Raw genomic sequence first — 24841 nt, 5'->3', positions numbered from 1 at the left:
AAAGATCAAAATGGATGTCAGAAGAGGTTCTGAAATATGTTGTCATTCTCATTAATTTCACAATTTATTCTAAACCATATATTAGCTTTTAAACAACCAATTAATAAGCCAAATACTTTGGAAGCATATTATTAATTTTCACTTTTAGTAAAACAAGAAGAGCATTAGTACAATGAAAGAACAGTGGACACAAAGTCAGGGATTAAAGGGTTCAAGTCTAAAGCTCAGTGGCCTGGATAAAGCTTTAATTTCTCTCAATCTCATTCTCCACACCTCCAAATTGGATACGGCAATATAGCCACACTTCACCTATGGGCCCAAGTGAAAAATAAAACAGGGCATGTGAAATAAGTTTAAGCAACTTCCAACAAACAAACAAACAAGCATACATGTTATTAACATTCCTGTTATTTCAATAGCTAAAACACTATATGCCCTTGAGTTGACTCTGACTCACAATGACCCTAGGGAGAGTAAAAGTGTGCTCCACAGGGTTTTAGAAGTCCTGATGTGGTGCTATAGGATAAACTGGGCTGCTTAGACCCACCAGCTGCTCCTTGAAACCCTGTACAGCGTTGGTGTGAGTCACAACCAACTTAATGGTATTTAATAATAGAGTTTTCAATGGCTAACTTTTCAGATGTACAACACACCTCTGGGTGGAGTATTAAGTCTGCACTACCCAGGGACTCCTTTTAACAGTTTAGGAAGATATATTAGCTTGATTCATACGAAATGGCTGATATTCAACCATTCTGACCTAAACAAATGATAATTTCATATGGTTTAACCTAACAGAAATTAATTACAAGTTTAAAGTCTTCACACAACACTTAAGTCAGCAGTCCTTCTATCTCAGTAAATGCCCAGGTAGTGTAAAGAGTTAACACATTTGGCTGTTAACTGAAAGGTTGGAGGTTCCAGGGCACTCAGAGGCACCTGAAGAGAAAGGCCTAGCAATCTAGTTTTGAGAAATCCGACGGCACACACTTCTCTCTGACACATGAGGTCACCAAGAATCAGAATAGACTCAAAAATGGCTGGCTACTGATTGAAATTTCAACGCCACAAGCATATGGGTGCATCTATGATACTAAAAAGTGGGGGAGTTGACCACAGGATACTCAGTTCTAGCCACTGGTCCCTTTAAGCCTTATTCACAGCTTAACATTTCTACACTAAAAGCACATAAAATGTTTTGGTAAGGACCCATATATAGAATTTGAGAGCCTATTCATAACCATATGTTGTTTAATACTTATGATTTTAACACCTCAGTCTATGATCCAAGCCAAAACCTACTGTTATCAAGTCAACTTTGACTTATAGCAATCCCTTTACAGAGTTTCAGAGGCTGTAAATCTTATAGGAGCAGAAAGGCTCACTTTATCCCATAGAATGACTAGTGGGTTTGAACTACTGACTTTAATATTAGCAATCCAGTATTTACCCTACAGTGCCACCAGGGATCTTTTGCTCTATGGCGTTGTTATTGCTTAGTGTTGTGGAGTCCATTTTGACTCTTAGAGACCTCATATGGGTTTCTAAGGAGTGGTTAGTGGGTTTGAATGGCCAACCTTGTGCATGTCCTATAACACCACATCAAGACTCCTTGGTCTATAACACCCTTTGATTTAAAATAACGTGAAATAATGCTCATTGAATTTCTATTATTTCAAAGGACAAATTACACTATTATTTTCTATTGTCCTTCTTTTTATTCTGCCCAGTGGGGATTAGTTTAAGAGTTACAATACCTGGCCAGCTTATCTAAAATTTCATTCCTCATGTAGTTGTTGCAGCAAGTATTCTGATCAATAACATTAACAGTCAGAGGAGGCCATTTGTTCTGCTGAAGAGAAGCATAACTATCCTGGGTCTGAAATTCTCTGATCCACAAGTTAATGCTTAACCAATCATGGCGAGCTGTGAGGTAACTCCAAAGTGCTTCAGAAGAATAAGATTTGTAGTCTACATGAAGAACAGAACACAATGTAAAATAGAAATGAATTACAACTATTGACATGTAACTCAATACTTAGTTAACTACTGAGGAAACAGAACAACCTGGACATAAATATTTATGTAACATATGGATTATTCAGGCCCTCTGCTTGCTTACTATTTCCTTCTTTTGCCTTATTCATTTTATAGAAAATAAGCCAAAGGACAAGCTAAATGTTTCTTCTTATTACTACAGTGGTCAAAATGAAACCTGGGAATTAGCTGTTTATTTCACTTACCTTTTCAGCCCTCTTCTTCCCTTTTTTCCCTTTGGTAGAAATTTTTAAAACTTTGCATGTTATTGTAAACATGAATCAAATTTTTACAAATGTGGAATGCGCCACAGTTTATTCCCCCGATGTGACATGTTGTATGCTGTCAAGTTGGTTCTGACCCATAGCGACCCTGTATAGGGTTTCCAAGGAGCAGCTGGGGAGCTTGAGCCAGTGACCTTGTGGTTCAAACCGACTTTGCAGTCCAGTGCACTAGCCTACAGTGCCACACCAGGACTCCTGGTGTGATATAGATCCCCCAGTATATGCAGACAGTAAGACATTCAAAGACTATTTTGAAATACTAAGAATGTCACTTTAAGGTGGGATGAAAACAATCTTGGAATTTCAATTCAATGCTTGGCCAACTGAGCCATACGTCTTTTCTGTTTCACTCTCACATGATCAATCATTCACTAAACTCCTGAGATAGGAAAGAGATCTGAATGCAGTGATTTATATTTTAAAGCAACTGAACATTTCCTTCTCACCCTCAGTATGCACACAAATTCTAAAATGGAGACACATCCAAATTTCAAATATCAAAATTTCATCTAATCCACATTCAATATGCTCAAATTTCACATTCTCTCACACTTGCCTTCTGTACTTATCCTGGGAAGAAGGATGGACTCTTGTGCTCGTTGATCCCACCACTGAGCCCAGTTTAACACAATTCTATGGTCCTGTTTGTTAAATTCATCTTTATGATATTTCAGGACTGAGTCCAAAACAGATTTGTGCTTGGAAAAATCTTGTCCCTTTAGCCAGTACCTAAAACAGTGGTATATATTTATTGTTTATTTGAAGGAAAAACATCTTTATTTTTTTATCTGCTTAACAACTTGTACTCTTTTGTGGGACACACAATTCAGTATTCTTAATTTTGCATTTAATATCTTATATATCTGACTATGAAAATGTTCAAACAACAAGGAATTCTTGGACTCAATTCTGTATGACAGCATATCTAGATGCAAGTTTTATCTTCATGGGGGATGTAAGCTCAGTTCCATATAAGAAACCCATGGCTCACTAACAATTACAAACCGAACACTATTCTAGAATATACTTTGCATATTACAAAAAAAAGGCCTAATGGGACTACCTGGGAAAGGACTGGATCTGTGTATTTTCTTGGGACTGTCCCGAATAACACTTCTCCACTTGATGCACAAAGTATATTGTTCTTTTTTCATTTTCAGAAAGATAATTTTTTTCTTTCAAAATTTCAACCTTGAATAAAAAATTAAAGCAGTGACCTCACAAAAACCAAGCACATATGAAAAACAAGTCTCTTGACATTAAATTTAAGAATTATATTTTAGATTTTAGAGCTAATATATATACTTCATCACAAATATAAAATAATCATTAAAATCATGTTTACTTATTAAATACTGGCTAAATATTAAAATGATTTCCTTGGAGTGTCACCAAGTTTTTCAGTAACAGATGAACTACAGTGTCACCTTTACCTACCAAGAAGTCCCGTATATTTTTATCATTTGTATAGAAGCATATCTTGAGCAGTTGGCCTTTTACATCAAAACCCTACAAATAAACAGAAAACCACAAATTCTTACATTTTATAGTGAAACTTTTATGTATATATTGGGCACAGAAGTATGCTATTACGTACATCCTGTTACAATTCCACAGCTTTTCTGTCCTTATAGACATTCATTTTCCTACTCTTATTATATGTATTTTCTGCTTAAAGTCTGTAAGCATTTTGCCAAAAGGCAAATGCAGCACAATTCAAGGTAAATGCCAAGCTAATACTGGACCAAAACAACAGGAAATGGTTGTGATGATTCAGTTGAAAACAGGTTAATACAATAACAACCCTTATGTAGTTCCACTCCTTCACACTTACAGGAAGTTAGCATGGGCAAGACCCCAGCTATGCAGATTTGGGCCAGATCTCAACTTAGTCTAAAAGCCCTACCTCTAGGACTGCCTCTTCTCTAATGAATTAAAACCATGGAGAACAAAGCTTCAGTAAATGCACAATACACTAGGAAGCTCAGGAGGAGATGTTAGGGGTCACAGGAACAATACAAAATGTCCCTCAACAAATACTGCGGTCCTGTGCATACTTTGCCATGTGCGAAGTCTGCTCTCAGATATACTGTCTTCTCCTAACTAAAGTGCCAAGTGTAAGAGAGAGCAGAGGATGGAAACTCCATTTAAAGTTTTCTTTAGGAAAGTTTTCAGTACCAAGGAAAGTTTCTCTGTATTGTTAACATTCTTATTATTTCATAGTAAAGGCTACATAAATTACTTAGTCTGTGACATAATTATGAATATGAATCAATTTTTATATTAACCAGAAGTTGCATTAATTACACAGAAAGCTTCTTTTACATTAGGGACTTTAAGATCTCTCAAATAGATCATGCCACTCACCATATTCTTCAAAAGTTCAGAGGCTTCCTTTATATTGTTTTTTTTCAAATTGTCAAAGACCAAATCTAGGCCTATTTTAATCAGCTCCTCAAGACTTTGAGCAGAATGATTGTTAATCCTGAAGAACATTTGTGCTTCTGGTATTTTGTTGTTTAAAATGGCACTGGCAATAACTTCCTAGGAAGAAAGAAGAAAAACATTTGCCTTTTTTAAATGTTCCTGCTTCTTTCCTTATTATGATTTCACTATGGTACCTATTCATGTGATCAGTAAGATGGCGTAGGACGGAGAAACATTTTACTGTTAAATCTATTACTAGATTTTGGACTAGACACAGGGAATGTGAAGCTGATGAAGCCACAGACTCTTCTCCAGGAGCACACAGTGGAAGATATACAGATAAAGCCCTGACTTCAGTACTAATGATATGGTATATATTAAACCTGCTTCCAGGATGACAAGGAAGAGGTCTAGGGGGAGAGAGGAGAGAAAGAAAAAGAAGAGAGGAAGAGGGGGAGAGACAGAGGACATGTGCTTCAAAAAGAGGGAATATTATATCCAGATGCACAAAGGCAAGAAAGTGCATCAGACCTTCAGTGAACTCAACATTAAGTGGAAAAAAAAAACTACAGAGGGTCACAGAAGACAAGACTGTACAGAAAAGTAGAGGCACTTTTCTGATCATCAAGATTACATTCTTCTGGTCTCTGTCATCCAATACCAATAGTCTCCGTGTGGGTGGATGGATTTTTCCAGTGGCACTGTAGGATAAGCACTGAACTGTGAACTGCAAGGTCAGTGGTTCCAACCCACCAGCCACTCATAGTCACTATGGGACAGAACCAACTCGACGGCACTTTAACAACAGTCATACAGGGCAGCACATTTTGATTAACCTCCACTATGAAAACATTAAAAGGCAAGCTGTTGGGTTCAGAATGTTAAACAGATTCAATTGGCAAGATCTCTTAACTAGCATCTGAGATAGGACTCAAATCAAGCATACTTTCAAGAATATCATGAGATCAAAAAGTTCCTAAAATCTAACCATCAGCAATAGTTCTAGCTATGCAGAAGTCAGGAAGAATGTATGAATTCTAAGTGCCAAATCCCAGCCAGTGTGGGACTATCTATAAGAGAATATCATTCTACACAAGCTTGGGGTTGGGTTTTTATCATCAGATTCAAGTGACAGATCTGGCATTAATAGGAAGCCTATTTATGGTCTAAGGAGCTCTGGTAGCATAGTGGTTACAAATCGGGCTGCGAGCTGCAAGGTCAGCAGTTCGAAATTACCAGCTGTTCCGCGGGAGAAAGATGAGGCTTTCTGCTCCCGTAAAGATTTACAGCCTTGGAAACCCTATGCAGGGTCACTATGAGTCGGAACCGACTCCATGGCACATAACAACAACAACAACAATTTATGGTCTAAATGAAATAATGTGTTCTAAATGAAAAAAGAGCTTGCAGACATAAATTTGTATCCAGAGATACTAAAACCTATAAAATCCTTGCCAAAGATTCAGAACTACATGTACAGATCTAAAAAATTCTGTTTCTTCTATTGTTTTCTCAAAGCCTCTGAATCTGGCAAATAAAAGAAACAATAATTATTCAAATTTACCTTAAAGCTGAGTTTCTCCCATATACTGCTCTCCTTTATTTTGGGAACATTTTCATTTATATCACATTCATCCAAAGCTTCTGTTTGCTTCCAAGGAAACTTCATCATGAAGGTTCGAAGCTCATTAATGTAGCTGGTCAAAATGTTCACTCCTTTTTGCAGATGCTCATCTAGTTCTGTGGGAAACACCCAGGAACCAAGTTCATACAGAGTGAGAAAGAGCGAGACTGAGAGAATACCATGAGCTGTAAATATTATTAAAAATTCTTTAAAATGCTAAAATTTAAACTTAGCATTTTCAAATTTCAAACAGTTTTCTATTTCAAAGTATCTCTGTATTAAGAGAACTTGTTCTACTTTTTTGCTATGATTAGTTCTGGGTCTTTCTGCCAACTAGCCAGTTTCACTAGTTGAAACTGCCCATGGCTTTTGTCCAGCTTTAGCAATGGCACTCTACTGGCTTGTACTTTTATACAACAGGACCACTGCTAGCGTCCCTGTCCTGACACAGGCATGGTACAATTTCCCCGTTTCTTGCAGCTATTCTTACCTTCAGTGTGAACAAAAAGCTCTTTTATTTGTTTGTTAAGGAAAGACAATGTAAGGTTAAGCAATTGTTCAGAAAAGTGTTTGCTTTGGGTCTCAGAATCACTTTCTCTAATTGCTGAGCAAAGTAAATCCAATGCTGGTATCAGTTCTTCTACATCTAAGAATTAAAAAAAAAAATTAACATGAAGGTTACTCTCAATAAAAGTAACATAATAAAAAAAATACTGTTATAATATTGTTAAATATAAAATAGGAATGACTTATTTTTTAAATATCTCACAAAACTTTTATGAAACCTTACACCTGCAAACGTCACAGTAGTTCTACTTAGTATCACTTTTTACTACTATTAACTATCATTTAGCTGACCACCTAATAAAAAGTTATTTCATTTATTGCTTAGAACCACCCAAGACATAGGTGTCATATCCTTTTTTTTTTCACTTCTGTTACTAAGCTTTATTACTTTCCATGAAAATATGTCACAGTGAAACATAAGGAAGTGTTCCATAAACTATAAATTTTGTAGAAATATAAGATGTGAGAAATACTAGCTGTGTCTTGCATTTGGTGCATCCTTATGACTAAATTTTCATCAATGGTGGTGGGGACTAGTGATACATATTACTTCCAGTGATGACACTAACAGTTCCCACCATGAGCCTTCATTTACTTTCACCATTCTTACACTGATTTTCATTCAGTGAAAGAACTTCAAGGACAGGAGGGCAAAACTATAAGATGAAATGAGTCTGAACTTCTGCATTCAGAAATGCTGAGAAAATTCCATCTAATCAGAAACCTTACCTTTGCACTCTTGCATGTTTTTAGTTTGCTTGCTTCATTTCTTTATAACAAGCACACTGTTGCTGTCAAGTTGACTATGATTCATGATGACCCTTGTATGTCATAGTAGAATTATGTCCCATGTGGTGGAGGTTGTTGTTAGGTACCATTGAGCCAATACCAACTTACAGCGATCTTATGCACAACAGAATGAAACACTGCCCAGTCCAGCGCCAACCTCACAATTGTTGCTACATTTGAGCCCAACGCTGTTGCCACTGTACCAATCCATATTGTTGGGAATCTTCCTCTTTCTCTCTGATCCTCCACTTTACCAAACATGATAACCTTCTCTAGGGACTGTCCCTCCTGATAATATGTCCCAAGTATGAGAGAAAATCTGGCCATCCTGGATTCCAAGGAACATTATGACTGTACTTTTTCCAATACAGACTGGTTAGTTCTGTTGGCAGTCTATAGTATTTTCAATATTCTCCTCCAACACCATAACTCAAATGCATCAATTCTTCTATGGTCTTCTCTATTCATGGTCCAACTTTCACATGTACATGAGGTGACTGAAAATATCATGGCACCCTCCTTTTCTTGGCGGGCTCTGGGCATGTGGTCCTGAACCCCATTATGCACGGAGGCAGAGGGAGAAGACTCAGTCCTTTCAGTGTCATGCATCGAGTGCCGGTGCTGGTGGCTTCCCGCCTGCCAGTTTTATCCTCAAATGCTGCAACAAGGGGAAAATAAGAAAATCCCATGGCTTGGGTCAGGTACACCTTAGTCATCAAACTGACATCTTTGCTCTTCAACACTTTAAAGAGGTCTTGTGCAGATTTGTCTAAAATCATTTGATTTTTTGACTGCTGCTTCCATGACTGCTGATGGTTGATTTGAACAAAATGAAGTCTTTGACAACTTCAATCTTTTCTTCATCTATATGGATGTTGTTAATTGGTCCAGTGGTGAGGATTTTTGTTTTCTTTAACACTGAGGTGCAAACCATACAGAAGGCTGTAATCTTTGATCTTCATCAGTAATATTTTAAATCTTCTTCACTTTTAGCAAGCAAGGTTGTAGCAGCTGCATATCGCAGGCTGTTAATGGTTTTTCCTCCAACCCTGATGCCACATTTTTCTTCATATAATCCAGCTTCTCAGATTATATGCTCAGCATACAGATTTAACAAATATGGTGAAAGAATACAACCCTGGCACACACCTTTCCTGATTTAAAACCATCAGTGTTCTCTTGTTCTGCTCGAATAACTGCCTCTTGGTCTATGTACAGGTTCCTCATGAGCACAATTAAGTGTTCTGGAATATTCATCCTCTGCAATGTTGTCCATATCTTGTTATGATTCACAGAAATCGAAAGCCTTTGCACAGTCAACAAAGCTCAGGTAAACATCTTTCTTCAATTTTCTGCTTTCAGTCAAGTTCCATCTGATGTCAGCAATAATACCCCCCATTCCATGCCCTCTTCTGAATCCAACTTGAACTTGTGGAATTTCTGTGTATGGTAGCAGCCATTTTTGTATTATATTTAGCAACATTTTACTTGCATGCAATATTAATGATATTGTCTGATGAATTCCTCAATCATTAGGTCACCTCTCTTTGGTGGGTACAAATACGGATCCCTTCCAGTCAGTTGGCCAGGTAGTTGTCTTCCTAAATTTCTTGGAATAGATGAGTGAGTGCTTCCAGTGCTGCATCAGTTTGTTGAAAGATTTAAATTTGAATCCCACCATGTCCCAGTGCCTTGTTCTTTGCCAATGTCTTCAATGAACCTTGGATTTCTTCCTTCAGTATCATTGGCTCATGATCACATGCTACCTCTTGAAATGACTGAACATCAACCATTTCTTTTGGGTACAGCTACTCTGTATATTTCTTTCATCTTTTTTTTTTTTTTAAAGCTTTTATTGTGACTTGAGTACTAGTTTACAGGGTAGATCATCAGTTTTACACTCAACCAATCATACTTTGTTTCACCGCAATGATTACAATTCCTTCCATGTACCACCAGTTAACAGTATTTACCTCTATTCCTTTATTTTTTTTGATGTACACAAAACACACAGAATATAAATACACATATATATGTGTGTGTGTGTGTGTGTGTGTAAACATGATGGTAGTGGTTATGTGCCATGGAGTTGGTTCCAACTCATAGCAACCTTGTACTGGGTTTCCAAGGCTGTAAATCTTATTTTTTTTAATGTTTTATTGTGAATTATGTGATAGTTTACATGGGAGAACATTAGCTTTACATTCATCCTATCGTATATCGTTTCATTGCCATGGTTACAAACCCCTCCATGCATCATTAACCAACCAAAGGGTATACCCTGCAAGCATCAGCACACAGCCCCTCTCCCTCTCTGGGTCTAGAGTCCCTAGCCACTCCATCGCTCCACGTCATTGTCTTTGCCTCCATCTCTGGCATCACTGTTTCTCTGGGTAGGGACTCACGCTACCCTCTTCTCCCTTGATGGTCCCAGGGACCTCCGCTCCTGGACTGCAAAGTCAATCACTCCCCTCCTTTTGCTACAAAACGTCTACCTTTACATTTCCAACCCTCACAGTCAGTCCTGATAGCAATTATTCACTATTGTACCACGAGAGAACTATTCCCATCTCGTTTCATCAGCCCTGCCCAGACAGATTGGATACTACTCAGTGGAGATTCTACCTTCCTCCGTGCCCTTTGGATCTAGGCTCCCTCTTGAAAGCTTGTAAGCCAGCCGCTTCTTGCCTTTGTAGCCCCCCCCACCCCCATTTTGGGTAGCCAATGTCCAAGTTGCCCATCCCTGTCTATTCTGTGTATCGAGGGGGTGGGAATGTCTTCGCTGTAATGATTCAAGGCTCATCTTTCTCCCGCAGAACAGTTGGTAGTTTCGAACTGCTGACCTTGAGGTTCACAGCCCGATTCATAACCACTACGCTATCAGAGCTCCTTATATATCTATGTATATATATTCATGTAAATGATCAAAAGGCACATTTTGCAAGCCAGTCTCCTGCCTGCAGGCACACAGCCTTTCTCATTCCTTGGCTGCTCTCACTCTCTATGCCATTGCCTCTGCTATTGCTGCTTTCCTGGTTAGGATACCATGCTCCAGTCATACTTTTTCCTCTTACTGTTCCTCGGGTCCACTGTTCCTGGAGTGAAAGATCAACCACCCCCCTCCTTTTGTTTCACATCTTCTATTCAAAAGAATCCTATTCTCCATCCTCTCCCATCCCCTTTCACTAGACCCATCTGGACAAGAAAAAACTATTCAGTGGGGTTTCTACCTTACCTGCCTTGTTCTGAAACTAAGCACACTTTTGAAAGCTTGTAAGCCAGCCACTTTGTGCCTTTATAGCCCTCCATTTTTGGTAGCCAATGTCTCAGTTACCTGTCCCTATCAACCCTGTGTACTGAGGGGACAGGCTTGATCCTTGATGTGAAGAATCCTTTCTTCTTGGTTGAAATTTTGAGCAACTACATCCATAAGCAAAGCAAAGGTCTAGTTCAACAAATTGAATCAATTACACTTGCTTTTTGTATCAAACTTCTTTATATTCCTCTAGCCAAGTTCTGACCAGCAAGCCATCCAAGCGAAGTCAAATGGGTACTATCTGCAAGTTTGGGTGTTCTTGCATGCCTCCCCCCACTTCAGACAAGCTGGCCACTTCACTCTCAGCTCTAGCCCCCAGTGTCTCTAGCTAGGTCAGTGTCCATGAGCTCGGGAGCTCACAAGTCTTCCTAAACTTCAGACCAACCAGCCCTTCCTCTTCTCTCTCTCTCTCATCTCAAAGTCCATAGGTATCCATGAAACATGGTCAAACTCAGTCCATGTCTTCATTGCTGCATTTCCTCCACTTACACTCACAAGTAGATCAAGGCAGTCACCAGAGAGCTTACGTGGCTGTTGTGTGCTACCTTTGAGTTTCAGTCTTGGAAGAGTTTACCTTGATGAGTTAACTTTTCTTGGCGGGAGAAACAGGCAAAAACCAAAACCTTTTATATCAAAGGAGGTGGCTATTGATTTGGGTCAACCAATTAGGATGGAAGTGAGCAGATAGAAAGTAAAGAAAGCATACATACCATCACAGAGGACTGACAAATCTGCAGAGATAAAGTTATGAGCATTCCTTTGTCATTCTTTTCTTTTGCTCTATTTATCTCCACTCTGGGGACTAGAGAGGAGACTTGAACAAGTGGACACCCCCAGGGAAGGTTCTGCTATGCACATGGAAGGATCTGCATAGCAAGGATCTCTGGGCACAGAATTGGAGAAGAGGGAGAAGTCAACAGGATGAGTTTGAAACAGTAGTGTCTTCCAAAGCAGGTCTGGCCAGCTCTGGGCTGGTTCTCACGAGAAGAAAAAGCTGAACGGACTTGAGGGGAGAGAGGAGAAAAATGGAGAATAAGGCCAAAAACAACATCTTGAATTACATCATAAGACACAGTGAGAACATCTTGAAATTTCAAAGGTGGCCTTGAAGGCAAGAGACCATAAGAGGTGGTGATAAACTCTTATTCATATTTTGCCAATTTTTTTTCTTTTTTGACAATTTTGGATTTTCGTGTATAGTCTGGCTTTTTTTAGTCCTCCTTCTATAGTGTTGGGGGGTGGGGGCTCTTTCTCTTCTTGCCTTAATCAACAAGAGACAGCAATTACAGTCAGTCATACAGCCAAGATACAATTGCACAGTATAAAACCACCATTTGGGCAATAGTCAACACTAGTTGCTATACACCAGAGCAGCATCTAATATCAACACCTGCTGCAAACACTCTGATTTGAGCTGTAAGAGCAGTGAAAAAATAAGCCCATCTCCTGATCACACCTAGCTGTAGACAAATAGAGAACGCTTAAGAATACACCAGCACACATTAATATAAAGGCTACACCATCACAGTGGAGTCCTGGTGTGGCACTGTGGGTTAATGCGCCAGACTGCAAAGCCGTTTGAACTGCGAGGTTGGTGGTTCAAACTCACCAGCTTCTCCTCAGAAACCCTATATAGGGTCACTATGGGTTGGAATTGACTCGACAGCACTTAACAACAACCACCACCACCATGCCTAAAAAGCATCAGAAAGCTTCTGCTCACGTGCAGAAACAAGACAGAGTACCTCAAATGACCAAGACGAAGAGCTAGAATTTACAGAGGAAGGACAACAGGCTTTGGAACTCTCCATAAAGAAATTCAGGAAAATGATTCTGAGGTGTATCCAAATGTTCCACAAAAACGTTGAGGAAAATAAGGAAGAAGTTAGAAAAGTGCTACAGGAACAATCAAACAAAATAGATACAGCATTGACGCAATAAAAAACCTGCAAAAATAGGTCTAGAATGGATATCAGAAATGGATAATACACTGAAAGGGCAAAGGAGTAGAACTAAAGGGATGGAAGCCAGTGAACTTGAGGACAAATCACTCAATATTGAAAAGATACAAGAACACGAAGAAAAAAAAGAATGAAAAAAATCTTAAGAAAGCCTAAGATTCATGTGGGACATGAAGAGGAATAACCTATGGGTGATTAGAGTGCCAGAATAGGAAGAATCAAAACCATAGAAGAGATAGGAAATTTTCCCTAACATCGTGAAAGATGTTACCACTTTGAAGGGAATCCTGGTGTGGCACTGTGGGTTAATGCGCTAGAATGCATAGTCGGTTTGAACTGCAAGGTTGGTGGTTCAAGCTCACCAGTCGCTCCTTGGAAACCCTCTAGAGAATTGCTATGGGTCGGAACCAACTTGATGGCACTTAAAAAAACAACCACTTTGAAAGATCATCTCTTCCTTGCATACTAAAAATTCAAAGTACAATATAGGATGTGAACGATAAATATTCACTAAGAATGAGACATTTATAAATTCTTAACAACTTACTCAACTTTCAGCAAAGCATATAAAATTGCATGACTGAGTTTGGGCAAGTTAAATAAGTCACCAGATAACACAATAATTTGAAAGTGATTGAAAAGATAAGATCAATACAAATAGAGGGCTTTATTCTACTTACTTCTTAAATATAAATCAGATGGAAAGCGATCAAACTGATCAATCACAGAAGAATTTGAGGATGGAGTCAAAAGATTTTCTTTGCTCTTCAGAAAGAAATCTACTGTGTCTAGCTGACGATTTTGTATCCCAGCCTGAAAGAGAAAAATCAGGAAAAAATTCTGAGAGAAAACACAAGGTTGTCTTTATTTGCATGAGGAACTGGGTTTCAGTGAGGACACTAACAGTGATCTTACATGAACTGAGGCAAGTCACTGTAACTTTTCTGAATATCAGTTTCTGCTTCAGTAGAAACAGGATTAAGACCAATAAACTTTTTCAGCTCTAGCACTGGACTGCAAACCACAAGGTCAGCAGTTCCAGCCCATCAGTCACTCCTCGGGAGAAAGATGGAACTTTCTATTGCCACAAAGATTTACAGCCTCAAAACCCCTATGAAGATTTCACTATGAGTAGGAAGTGAACATCAACCACTATTCTATAATTCCAAAATCACTCAAAAGTAGGTACTTGGGAATCATTCTCAATTAGTCTGTATACATTCAAGTGTTAGAGCAGCATGATACAATGTTCGATGAAAAAGTAGGATAAAACAGGCTCTCAGTTCTAACTAGGCTGGAACTTTCCTATACAGAACACCTAAAAATCATGGGTTTAAAAATATGTATTCATCTGTGGTCACTACGAATCAGAACAGATTTGATGACAGTAGGTTTGTATTTTGTTTAAATGTTCAGATGAACTAACAAGAAACTGACTGAAATTCTAGAAGATAAAAACAAGGAGACAAAACCAGAAAAGTCACAGCTCTAAAGCCAATAGCTGCCTGGAGGCATTTGCTGCTCTCTGATGACCTAAAGCAGGGTGGAAAACTAAGGCCTACCAGCCAAAGATGTAGAAAAAAACTACCTATTTCTATAAATAAGCTTTATGGAACACAGTTACACCCATTCATGTACATATTGTCAACAATACAATGGCAGGGCAGAGTAACTGCAAAAGACACCATATGGCCCACAACAAAAAGACAAATCACTCAGTGATAAAATGGGGAAAAGATCATTAATGCAGACACTATGTCAGTCCACCTTGCTCAGGGTCTTCCTCTTTTTTGCTGACCCTCTACCAAGCATGATGTCCTTTTCCAGGGACTGGTCCTTCCTGATAACATGTCCGAAGTCTCCCTATCCTCACTTCTAAGGAACATTCTAAGAACATTCTGGTTGTATTTCCTAAATTCGTCTGTTCTTCTGGCAGTCCATGGTATGTATATTAAATATTCCTCATCAACAGCGTAATTCAAAAGACAGCTCTTCAGTTTTTCATTCATTGTTCAACTTTCCAATGCGTATGAGGGGGACTGAAAATACCAGGGTTTGGGTCAGGTGTACCTTAGTCTTCAAGGTGACATCTTTGCTTTTTTTTAAAATACTTCACAGAAGTATTTTGCCCAATCAATATGTCATTTGATTTAGAAAAAAATGGGCAGAGAATTTGAACACTCCATCAAAGAAGATATACAAATGACCAGTAAGCACATGAAAGCATGCTTCATATCATTAATCACAGCTGTTGTTGAGTGCCACTGTTATCAGTTCTGACTCAGTTTCCGAGGCTGTAAATCTTTGCAGGAGCAGAAAGCCTCATCTTTCTCCTGAAGAGCAACTGGTGAGCTCACACTGCCAACCTTGTGGTTCTCAGTCCAGTTACCCTCTAAAGTCAATGCTCCCTCATTAATCACCAGGGAAATACAAATCAAAACCACAATGAGATGCCATTCCACACCCATTATGATGACTGTAATTAAAAAGATGGGCAATAGCAAGTGTTGGGAAGGGTATGGAAAAACACCTTCATATATTGCTGGTGGGAATGCAAAATGGTGCACTCATTATGAAAAACCATTTGGTGGTTCTTCAAAAAGTTAAACAGAATAAAGTTTATCACTAAAAACTTTCATTTGGAGACTTTATTAGATGGATTACTCTTCTTGTAATTTTATTATGTTGTTGTTGTTGTTAAGTGCCGTCAAGTCGGTTCCGACCCATAGCGACCCTGTACAGGGTTTCCGAGGGTGTAAATCTTTACAGGAGTAGAAAGCCTCATTTTTCTCCCGCGGAGCGGCTGGTAGTTTCGAACCACTGACCTTAAGGTTCGCAGCCCGATTCGTAACCACTACGCTACCAGAGCTCCTTTATAGTAGGTAACAAATTTAGAAGGAAAAAATGGATTTTTTATTGCTTTCAAAATCAAACTATTATAGTTATCTCTGTTTATAAGTATTTTTGTTTAATAACAAAAATCAATTATAAAACAAAGTTAAACAGCTATTACATGATCCAGTAATCTCACTCCTAGGTATATAACCAAGAAAATAAAAACACAGGACTTTGATTCTACCTCTTGTTTTATTCGTATGGCTGTGGGTCAGTCACTTAACTGTTCTGAACTTGTTTCTTCATTTGTAAAATAAATAGAATAAAAACTACTCAACTCATTTCATGGGGTGTTTTATAGGTTAAAATTAAATAATGCATGTAAAAAAGCATTTGTGAATTGTAAAATGCTATATAAACTCAAGTTATTTTAAGCTCCTTATATGGCTGGATTAGAAAAGCAGGGAGTATATAGTAGGAATATAACAGTATTCCTATTCAAGCTTTCTACATTTTGCTTTCACTTCCCTTATTCTTGGTTTATTGTTGACTCCATTTCATATATAACATTTCTTTCTTAAATAATGCTTATTATAATCTATTATAAACTCATATTCTTTAAAACTAAACAGGTAAACTGCTAAGTAGAGTTGGGGTACTGAGACTGCCAGAACTGAGTAAGAGGATGGGTCAAGACTACAGTTCTTATATTGTGAGGCTAAATAAATTCTCATAAATCCTCACAAATATGGAGTAGAAAAACCACCACACAAAGCCCTGAAGAGATTTCAGTTTGTTACCTCCAGTGCATGTATGGGAATTGAGCACCTCCCCCAAGCATTGAGATGACACAGAGAGTCCACAGTGCTGGCACTTCCGTGGATCATCAGTCTGTTTAAAAATTCCTCTTGAGTCAAACCAAACAAAATCAGAGAGAGTCCGTTTTCTACATAGAAAATAAACAAGCTTTAATAAGAAAGGATTAGGATTTAGGTGAGGTTTCTAATTACTTAATACTTCAACACTAGAATTACAAATAAATTTATTGGATATAGTGTACTATTATGACTTCAATTCATTGCAGTTTTTTAGTGTTTTTAAAGAAAAGTTTTATTTTATAAACACTGATCACAAGGCAAATTCTATAAGAACAATGTATCCTATGATATAGCACTAAATCCTACATTTCTACTTTATATTAGCTTTAAACACTTGCAGAGATGTTAGAATCTTGGCTGACTAAAGTAAAACAATGAATGTTCCTAACACAAAGAAATATGTGATTACCAGAATGTGTGTACTGAAGCAGCAGCAAATAGTATTTAAATCATAACCTTCAATACATTTATATAATACTACAATATAAATGCTGAGTAAACGCATATCTGATATATCAAACCCAAATGGCAGTTAAATTATAACCTTCAATACCTTTATATAACATTATGATATAAATGCTGAATAAACGCAAATCTGATATATCAAATCCAAATGGCAGTTAAATCATAACCTTCAATACCTTTATATAACATTACGATATAAATGCTGAATAAACGCATATCTGATATATCAAACCCAAATGCCTCAGGGGCCAAGCAGGTGGTGAGAGAAGTATAAGAAAACCTAACTGGAAACAAAATGGTCCGTCTAAAGAGAACAAGTGGGACTCAAGTCCAACCCATAAGTCTATGCAGGAACGCAGCTCCAGCATTGCTAGATCTTAAAAATTTCAGTAACAGCTGGAAATTCAGACTTTTATGTGAAATTATCTTATAAGCTTACAATATTTATCAACTCTTTAGAAAAGGTGTTGGATGAAGGTAGGTAGTGCAAGTTAAACAAAATAAACCTGCAGCTCAGATAAATGTATCCCCCATGATAAACAGATCACCATGAACAGTCAGTTTGTAATCTCTGCTTGTAGAGACCAAAGTCAAGTGATGACGCTCTGGGTTGGAAGCAACTGCTTAAGTTTTCTGGTTTAGTATCTTCACATTTAGCTGAGCAGAAATGACCCTAATAATAAATTGAACATCTGAGACAAAGTTACCAAGAGTAACACAAAATTAGAGTAGGCATTAGCATCACCAGGGCAGTATATCGAAATACAGTGAAACCTGTAAGAGCCTTGTTTTTCTGGGTCTCATCAGTTTTCTGCCTTTGGCAAGATTCAGTCTTACTATTTTTCTATTGTTCATTTTAGTGGAAAATATTTGAGTTTTCCTTCTTTGATAGATTTCCACCTTATACAGGCTCTGGCTTTCACAAGTTGTACTGTACATTCAAGAAAATACATTCTCAGCAATGAATTTCAACCTGACATAAGGCATTCTCACCTGTCAAAACAAGGCACAGTTGGGGGTCTCCATGGCTCTCCACAGGAATACAGTTTTTGCCAATGGGAAAACACTGCATGCCCTGGGTCTCCAAATCCCAGAGGACAATGCTGCAGCCAGTCCTTTCTGCTGTCTGAGTAAACAGTGCCGTAAATCCTGACACAGACAAACATTCAAGCACCATAGGCTCCTCTTGTTCATTGATATGCATTACCTTCCAGGGCCTTCCTGGATCACTGGTCTTAGAATGACTATCCTTCTGTGGAAAAGTATACTGTCTACATGTGTCCTGTGGAATGAAGGCCCAATTTGGCACATGGATACTGTGATTACCAGATTCAGCAGAGTCCAAATGTAAAAGATCCTGGAACCATGGAGCACAATGGGTTACCTCAAGTTTGGGGTTCTTTATTGTTTTCTTCAATGAAGATAGCTGAGCTTTCCATGACCTGGAAAGATAGGATAGAACTCATGTCTGTTACAGGAGAAGACACACTGCCACCAAGTCAATTCCAACTCATAATGAACCGTGGACAAGGTTTCTGAGAATGCAAGTCTTTCTGGGAGCAGACAGCCTCATCTTCCTACTGAAGAAGGGCTGGTAGAAGCACCTACCTTGCAGTCAGCAGACTAACACTTACCTCCCAGTGCCACTAGGGCTCCTTGTTAAGGGGAAGACACTACGTAACACACTAAACCAGGGAGAGGACACTTCCCCCGCCTTTTTAAAAAGAAAGCATCCACCACTGTAAAGACCTTTTGTAAAAAGAAACGGTGTCCATATGATGGAAAATAAAATCCAAAAGGTTGTTTGTATACCTATCGGTCTGGAAGGAAAACTTGGTCAGTTTCATGTTGTAGGCAGAGTTAACAGGATCATCTTCATCTATTCCTTTAGGTCCTTGAATAGGAAGGTCTTCTAGCTTTCTTTCACATAGTAGGTGTCCAGGATGTTGCCTATATTTAAAAATAATGATAGTCATGGTCAAAAATGATGACCAAATCCCAAATCATTTTATTATATTACTCCTGTTACAATGGATAGTCACAGTCAACTGACTTTCAACAAGGGTGCTAATAACTCTATTCAATGGGGGAAAAAAAAGTCTTTGAAGAGACTTGAAGCAAATGGTGCTGGGATAATTGGATGTTCACATATAGGAGTTGGATGTTCACAAGCAGGAGAATTAATCAGAACCCATACCTCACACCACACACAAAAACCAATTCAAAATGCATCAAGAACCTAAATATGAAAATTAAACACATAAAATTCTCAGAGCATGTCTGTGGAGCCTAGTTTTTTAACAATGGATTATCAGGTAAGCAGCAAAAGACAAAACAGATAAATAAAACATTATAAAAATTAAATACAGGTAGTTCCAGACTTACAAAGTATTAGAGTTACAACCAACCAACCATACTTATGACTGTAAGGGTTTTTTTTTGTTTGTTTTTTTTTTTGGGGGGGGGTACATCTTATTGTTAGTAATACATACATATATTTGTAAGCATGTATATAATGTTTCCAACCCCGAAAGATACTTCAAGATCAACTTTATGAAGATACTGATTATAAAAGGCAATAATAATGAAAACTAAACAACAATGGGATATTTGATTTACTTTAGAATGGACTTACAGCAGACTCTTTGGAAGGCAACCTCATCATAAATCAAGGATTACCTGTCCTTTGTTTATCAAAGAACTTTATTAAGAAGGTGAAGAGACAATCTACCAATTATAAAAAAACTTTTTAGAAACTATGTATCTGATACGGATTTAATATTAAAAGAATATAAAGAAAATTTCTACAACAGCCCAATCAAAAAATGGGCAAAAATCTCTGTCATCTAAGAGGATGTTCCACCGTCAACAAGTACATAAAGAGATGTTCAATGTCATTAGCCATTAAAAAAACAAAGTTGCCATCAATTATTCATAACAACCCTAATGGGCACAGTAAACTACCCCATAGAGTTACCAATGCTGTAAGGGTTACAGAAGACTGCCAGATGGTTCAGGGCCATCTGAAAACAAAACAAAACCCAACAGACTAAACCCACTGTCACCGAGTCGATTCTAACTCACAGCAAGCATATATAGGAAAAGAGTACAACTGCTCCATAGGGTTTTCAAGACACTAAATCTTTATGGGAACAAGACTGCCTCATCTTTCTTCTTAGGAGCAACTGGTCAGTTAGAACTGCCAATCTTTTGGTTTATATCCTAACACTTAACCCACTGTGCCACCAGGACTCCCTCCATTAGCCACTGTTGTTAGATGGCATAGAGTCAGTTCTACCACATAGTGACCCTGAATAGGGTTTCTGAGGCTGTAAATCTTTGCAGGAACAGAAAGTCTCATATTTCTCCTACAAAGTAACTGGTGGGTTTGAACTGCTGATCTTGTGGTTAGTTGTCCAACGCTTATCCTACAGTGCCACCAGCAATCAGAGGAATTAGTCACTGTTGTTGTTAAGTTTGGTTGAGTCAGTCCCGACTCATAGTGACTCTGTACAGGGTTTCCAAGTAGTGGTTGGTGGGTTTGAACCACTGACCACGTAGTTCACAGTCCAGTGCATATCATACAGCATCACACCAGGAGTCCATTAGCCATTGGTGGTGGTGGTGATGGTTATGTGTCATGGAGTCAGTCCCAACTCACAGTGACCCTGTATAGGGTCCATAAATCTTTATGGGAGCAGAAAGCCTTATCTTTTTCCCATGGTGCAGCTGGTAGATTCAAACTACTGACCTTGCAGGTAACAGTCCAACACATAATTCGCTATGCTACCAGAGCTCCCCATTAGCTATTGGTGGTAGTGGTGGGGGTGGTGATTGCATGTCGTGGGGCCGGTTCTGACTCAGCAATCCTGTATAGGGTTTTCAAGGTTGTAAATCTTTATAGGAGTAGAAACCCTCAGCTTTCCCCTGAGAAGCTTCTGATGGATACGAACTGCTGACCTTGAGGTTAGCAGCCCAACATGTAACCCACTATGCTACCAGAGCTCCCCATTAGTTATTGTTGTTGTTATTGTTAAGTGATAGTCATGTTATTTACAACTCATAGTGACCCTGTACAAGGTTTCCATGGAGTGGTTGGTTGGTGGGTTTGAACTGATTTTATGGTTAGCAGTCCAGTGCTTATCCTACAGCAACACACCAGAATTCCTCATTAGCCAAGAGAGAGATGCAAAGCAAAACCACAAAAAGACACCATCTCACCCCCATTAAAATGGTAAATAAATAAATAAATAAATAAAAAACAAAAAACAAAGCAATAGGTGAACAGGTTGGAAAGGATGCACAGAATTTGGAACCCTGATCTATTGCTGGTGGAAAGCAAAATGGTGGAAAAGAATTTGATGGTTCCTCGAAAAGTTGACCATAAAACTACCATATGATTCAGCAATCTCAGTCCTAAGTATACTCATGTATGTAAATGAAGTGAAAGCAGAAATTCAAACAGAAACCTGTACCAACGTTCACTGCAGCACTTTTCAAAAGAGCAAAGAGGGGAAACAACCTAAATGTCCAGCAACAGATGAATGCCTTAACCAAATGCATTTCTATACTTCTCTGGTAAGTTGGTTCTGACATAAGTTAAATCTCAATTTTTTTTTTCATTATTATTGTTTTTCATTAGTAGTATCTTTGTAAATCTCATTTTTGCCTTTGGGGATTGGAAACATTACATATGAACGTACAGACATTTTAATTACATATATGCATAAAGAATACACAAATCACGTGGTTATAAGTACAGCACACTGTAACTTGAATATATTCTCCACCTAGTTACCTCATAAGTTGGGAACTACCTAGAGTTCAGTCAGAAAGAGAAAGGAAGCCCTGATACACATCACAACAGGGGTGACCTTGAAAACCTGCTGAGTGAATTAAGTTATTAGCAAGAAAGTAGCTACTACATTTGTAGGATCTCACATATATGAAATACACAAATATGAGGTAGCTTCAAACACTTCATAGATAAATGGAATTAAAAATAGTGGAACTGTGAATAACATTCTACTTAAAAGTTATCAGGTAACAGATCAAATAAAAAAATGAAATAAAAAAATTCCTTGAGTCAAATGAGAACAAAAACACAATTTACCAAAACCTTTAGGACATAGGAAAAGCAGTGCTCAGAGGGCAATTTATAGCAATAAATGCACACATTAAAAAAGTATAAAGAACAAAAATCAATACCTTAACCAAACATCTCCAACAATTAGAAAAAGTATAGCAATGTAAGACTACTGCCACCAGAAGAAAAGAAATAATAAGGTTAGAGCAGAAATAAATGAAATAGAAAGAATCAATAAGAAGCTGATTCTTTGAAATCCAACAAATTTGTAAATGTAGAATAGACAAAGTTCTAGAAACACACAACCTATCTAAACTAACAAAGGCTGAAGTAGGAAACTTGAATAGGCCTCTTAACAAGAGAAGAAATTGATGAAGTCATTAAAAAACTGCCAACTAAAACAACCAGGTCCAGATGGCTTTAATGGTGAATTCTACCAAACATTCAGAGAAGAGCTGATACACATTCTAAGTCACAGTATTCCATAATATAGAAAACAGTGGAAAACTCCCAAATTCATTTAATGAAGCAAGCATATATGATACCAAAACCAAGCAAAGACATCATTAAAAAAGAAAATTATAGTCCAATATCCCTCATGAACATAGATGCAAAAATTCTCCAAGAAAAAAAAATTACATTTTTATATATATATATATATACACACACATCATGATCAAGTAGAATTCATACCAGATATGTAGGGATGGTTTAATGTTAGAAAAACTATCAATGCAATCCACCATATAAATAAAACAAAGGGGAAAAAAAATCACAGGATTGTAATCAATTGATACAGAAAAGGCATTTGACAAAATCCAACACTCATTTCTGATAAAAATACTCAACAAAATAGGGATAAAAGAAAAATCCCTCAACATAATTAAGGGCATACATACAAAACCAACAGCCAACATCACTCTCAACAATGAAAAACAGGTCATTCTCCATGCAAAGAGGAACCTGATAAGGATACCCTTTATCACCACTCCTAGTCAATGTTGTGCTGGAAGTCTTAGCCATAGCTATAAGGCAAGAAAGGGAAATTAAAGGCATCCAAAGTGGTGAAGAAGAAGTAAAACTCTATTTGCAGATGATATGATCATATACTTAAGAACATCCTTAAGACTCTGCAAGAAAATTACTGGAACTCATCGATAGATTCGGCAAAGTGGCAGGGTACAAGACCAACATATAAAAATAAGTTGGATTCCTTTACACTACACTAAAGATAACTCTGAAAGTAATACTATTTACAAGAGACACCCCAAATATGAAATACTTGGAAATAAATCTAACCAGAGAAACAAAAGACCTATACAAAGAAAATTACAAAATACTATTACAAGAAACCAAAAATGACCTGCAGAAGTGGAGGAATATACCCTGCTTGTCGATAAGACTTAACATTGTGAAATGTCAACACTACCCAAAGCAATCTATAGATATAATGTTAAACCAATCCAGGTTTCAACATCATTCTTTAAAGAGATGGAAAAACTAATCACTAACTTTATTATGGAAAGGAAAGAGACTGGATAAGCAAAGCATTATTTAAAAAGAACAACAAAGTAGAAGATCTCTCACTTCCAGTCTCAAAATCTACTACACAATCACAGTAGTCAAAACAACCTGGTACTGTATAATGAAAGACATATTGATCAATGGAACAGAATTGAAAACACAGAAGGAAATACAGCCACGTATGATCAGTTTAAGGAGCTCTGGTAGTGTAGTGGTTATGAATCGAGCTGCGAACCACAAGGTCAGCAGTTCAAAACTACCAGCTGTTCCACAGGAGAAAGATGAGGCTTTCTGCTCCCGTAAAGATTTACAGCCTCGGAAACCCTGTACAGGGAAACCGACTCCACTGCACATAACAACAACAATGATCAGTTTATCTTCAACAAAGGACCAAAGTGCATTAAATGGGAAAGAGATAAATCTCTTAATGTAAAATTTAGAACTATACAGATTATCAACAAAAAAGTAGGGACAAACTTGGGAGTTCTGATACATGGCATAAATGAACTATAAAACATAACTGAAGACCCACAAACAGAAAACAAAATAGATGACTGTGGCCTCCTACAAATTAGATTCTTTTATGTGCAAAGAATTTCATCAAAAGAGTAAAAAGAGAACTCACAGACTGGAAAAAATGTTTGGCAAGATCATACAAAGAGCTACTCTCCAAAATTTATAGAACACTTCAACCCCTCTAAAAGAAGAAAAATAATCCAATTAAAAAATGGGCAGAGGACATGAACAAACACTTCACCAAAGAAGACATTTAGACAGCCAACAAACATATGAAGATACAGCCATGATCACTAGCTGTTGCTGATGTTTGTTGTTAAGTGCCGTTGAGTCGATTCTGACCCATAGTAACCCTATATAGGGTTTCCAAGAAGCAGCAGGTGAACGTGAACCACTGACCTTGCAGTTCAAATGACTTTGCAGTCTGATGCATTAATCCACAGCGCCACACCATTGTTGTTGTTAAGTGCCATCGAGTCGGGTCCGACCCATAGCGACCCTGTACAGGGTTTCCGAGGGTGTAAATCTTTAC

At 37.9% G+C, this 24841-nt stretch overlaps 1 protein-coding gene across 2 annotated transcripts in view; it reads right to left on the bottom strand.

Annotated features, from left to right (window-relative positions):
* The window catches only part of SPG11 (spastic paraplegia 11 (autosomal recessive)), a 91449-nt gene that overhangs the window by 49095 nt on the left and 17513 nt on the right, over positions 1-24841 (bottom strand). For both annotated transcript variants that reach the window (XM_006831699.1, XM_006831700.1), the window contains exons 5-15: positions 18996-19133; positions 18177-18625; positions 16641-16786; positions 13686-13818; positions 6863-7018; positions 6313-6488; positions 4689-4865; positions 3759-3830; positions 3385-3512; positions 2878-3050; positions 1758-1971 (exon numbers count right to left, since the gene is read on the bottom strand). In XM_006831699.1, coding sequence (XP_006831762.1) covers positions 1758-1971; positions 2878-3050; positions 3385-3512; positions 3759-3830; positions 4689-4865; positions 6313-6488; positions 6863-7018; positions 13686-13818; positions 16641-16786; positions 18177-18625; positions 18996-19133 — 1962 coding nt within the window. The remainder of the gene's footprint in view (positions 1-1757; positions 1972-2877; positions 3051-3384; positions 3513-3758; positions 3831-4688; positions 4866-6312; positions 6489-6862; positions 7019-13685; positions 13819-16640; positions 16787-18176; positions 18626-18995; positions 19134-24841) is intronic.

Source organism: Chrysochloris asiatica, unplaced genomic scaffold (genome assembly GCF_000296735.1).
Source record: "Chrysochloris asiatica unplaced genomic scaffold, ChrAsi1.0 scaffold00004, whole genome shotgun sequence".
NCBI lineage: Eukaryota > Metazoa > Chordata > Mammalia > Afrosoricida > Chrysochloridae > Chrysochloris > Chrysochloris asiatica.
The sequence above is the reverse complement of the archived record's forward strand: the minus strand, read 5'-3'. Positions and strand labels throughout refer to the sequence as shown.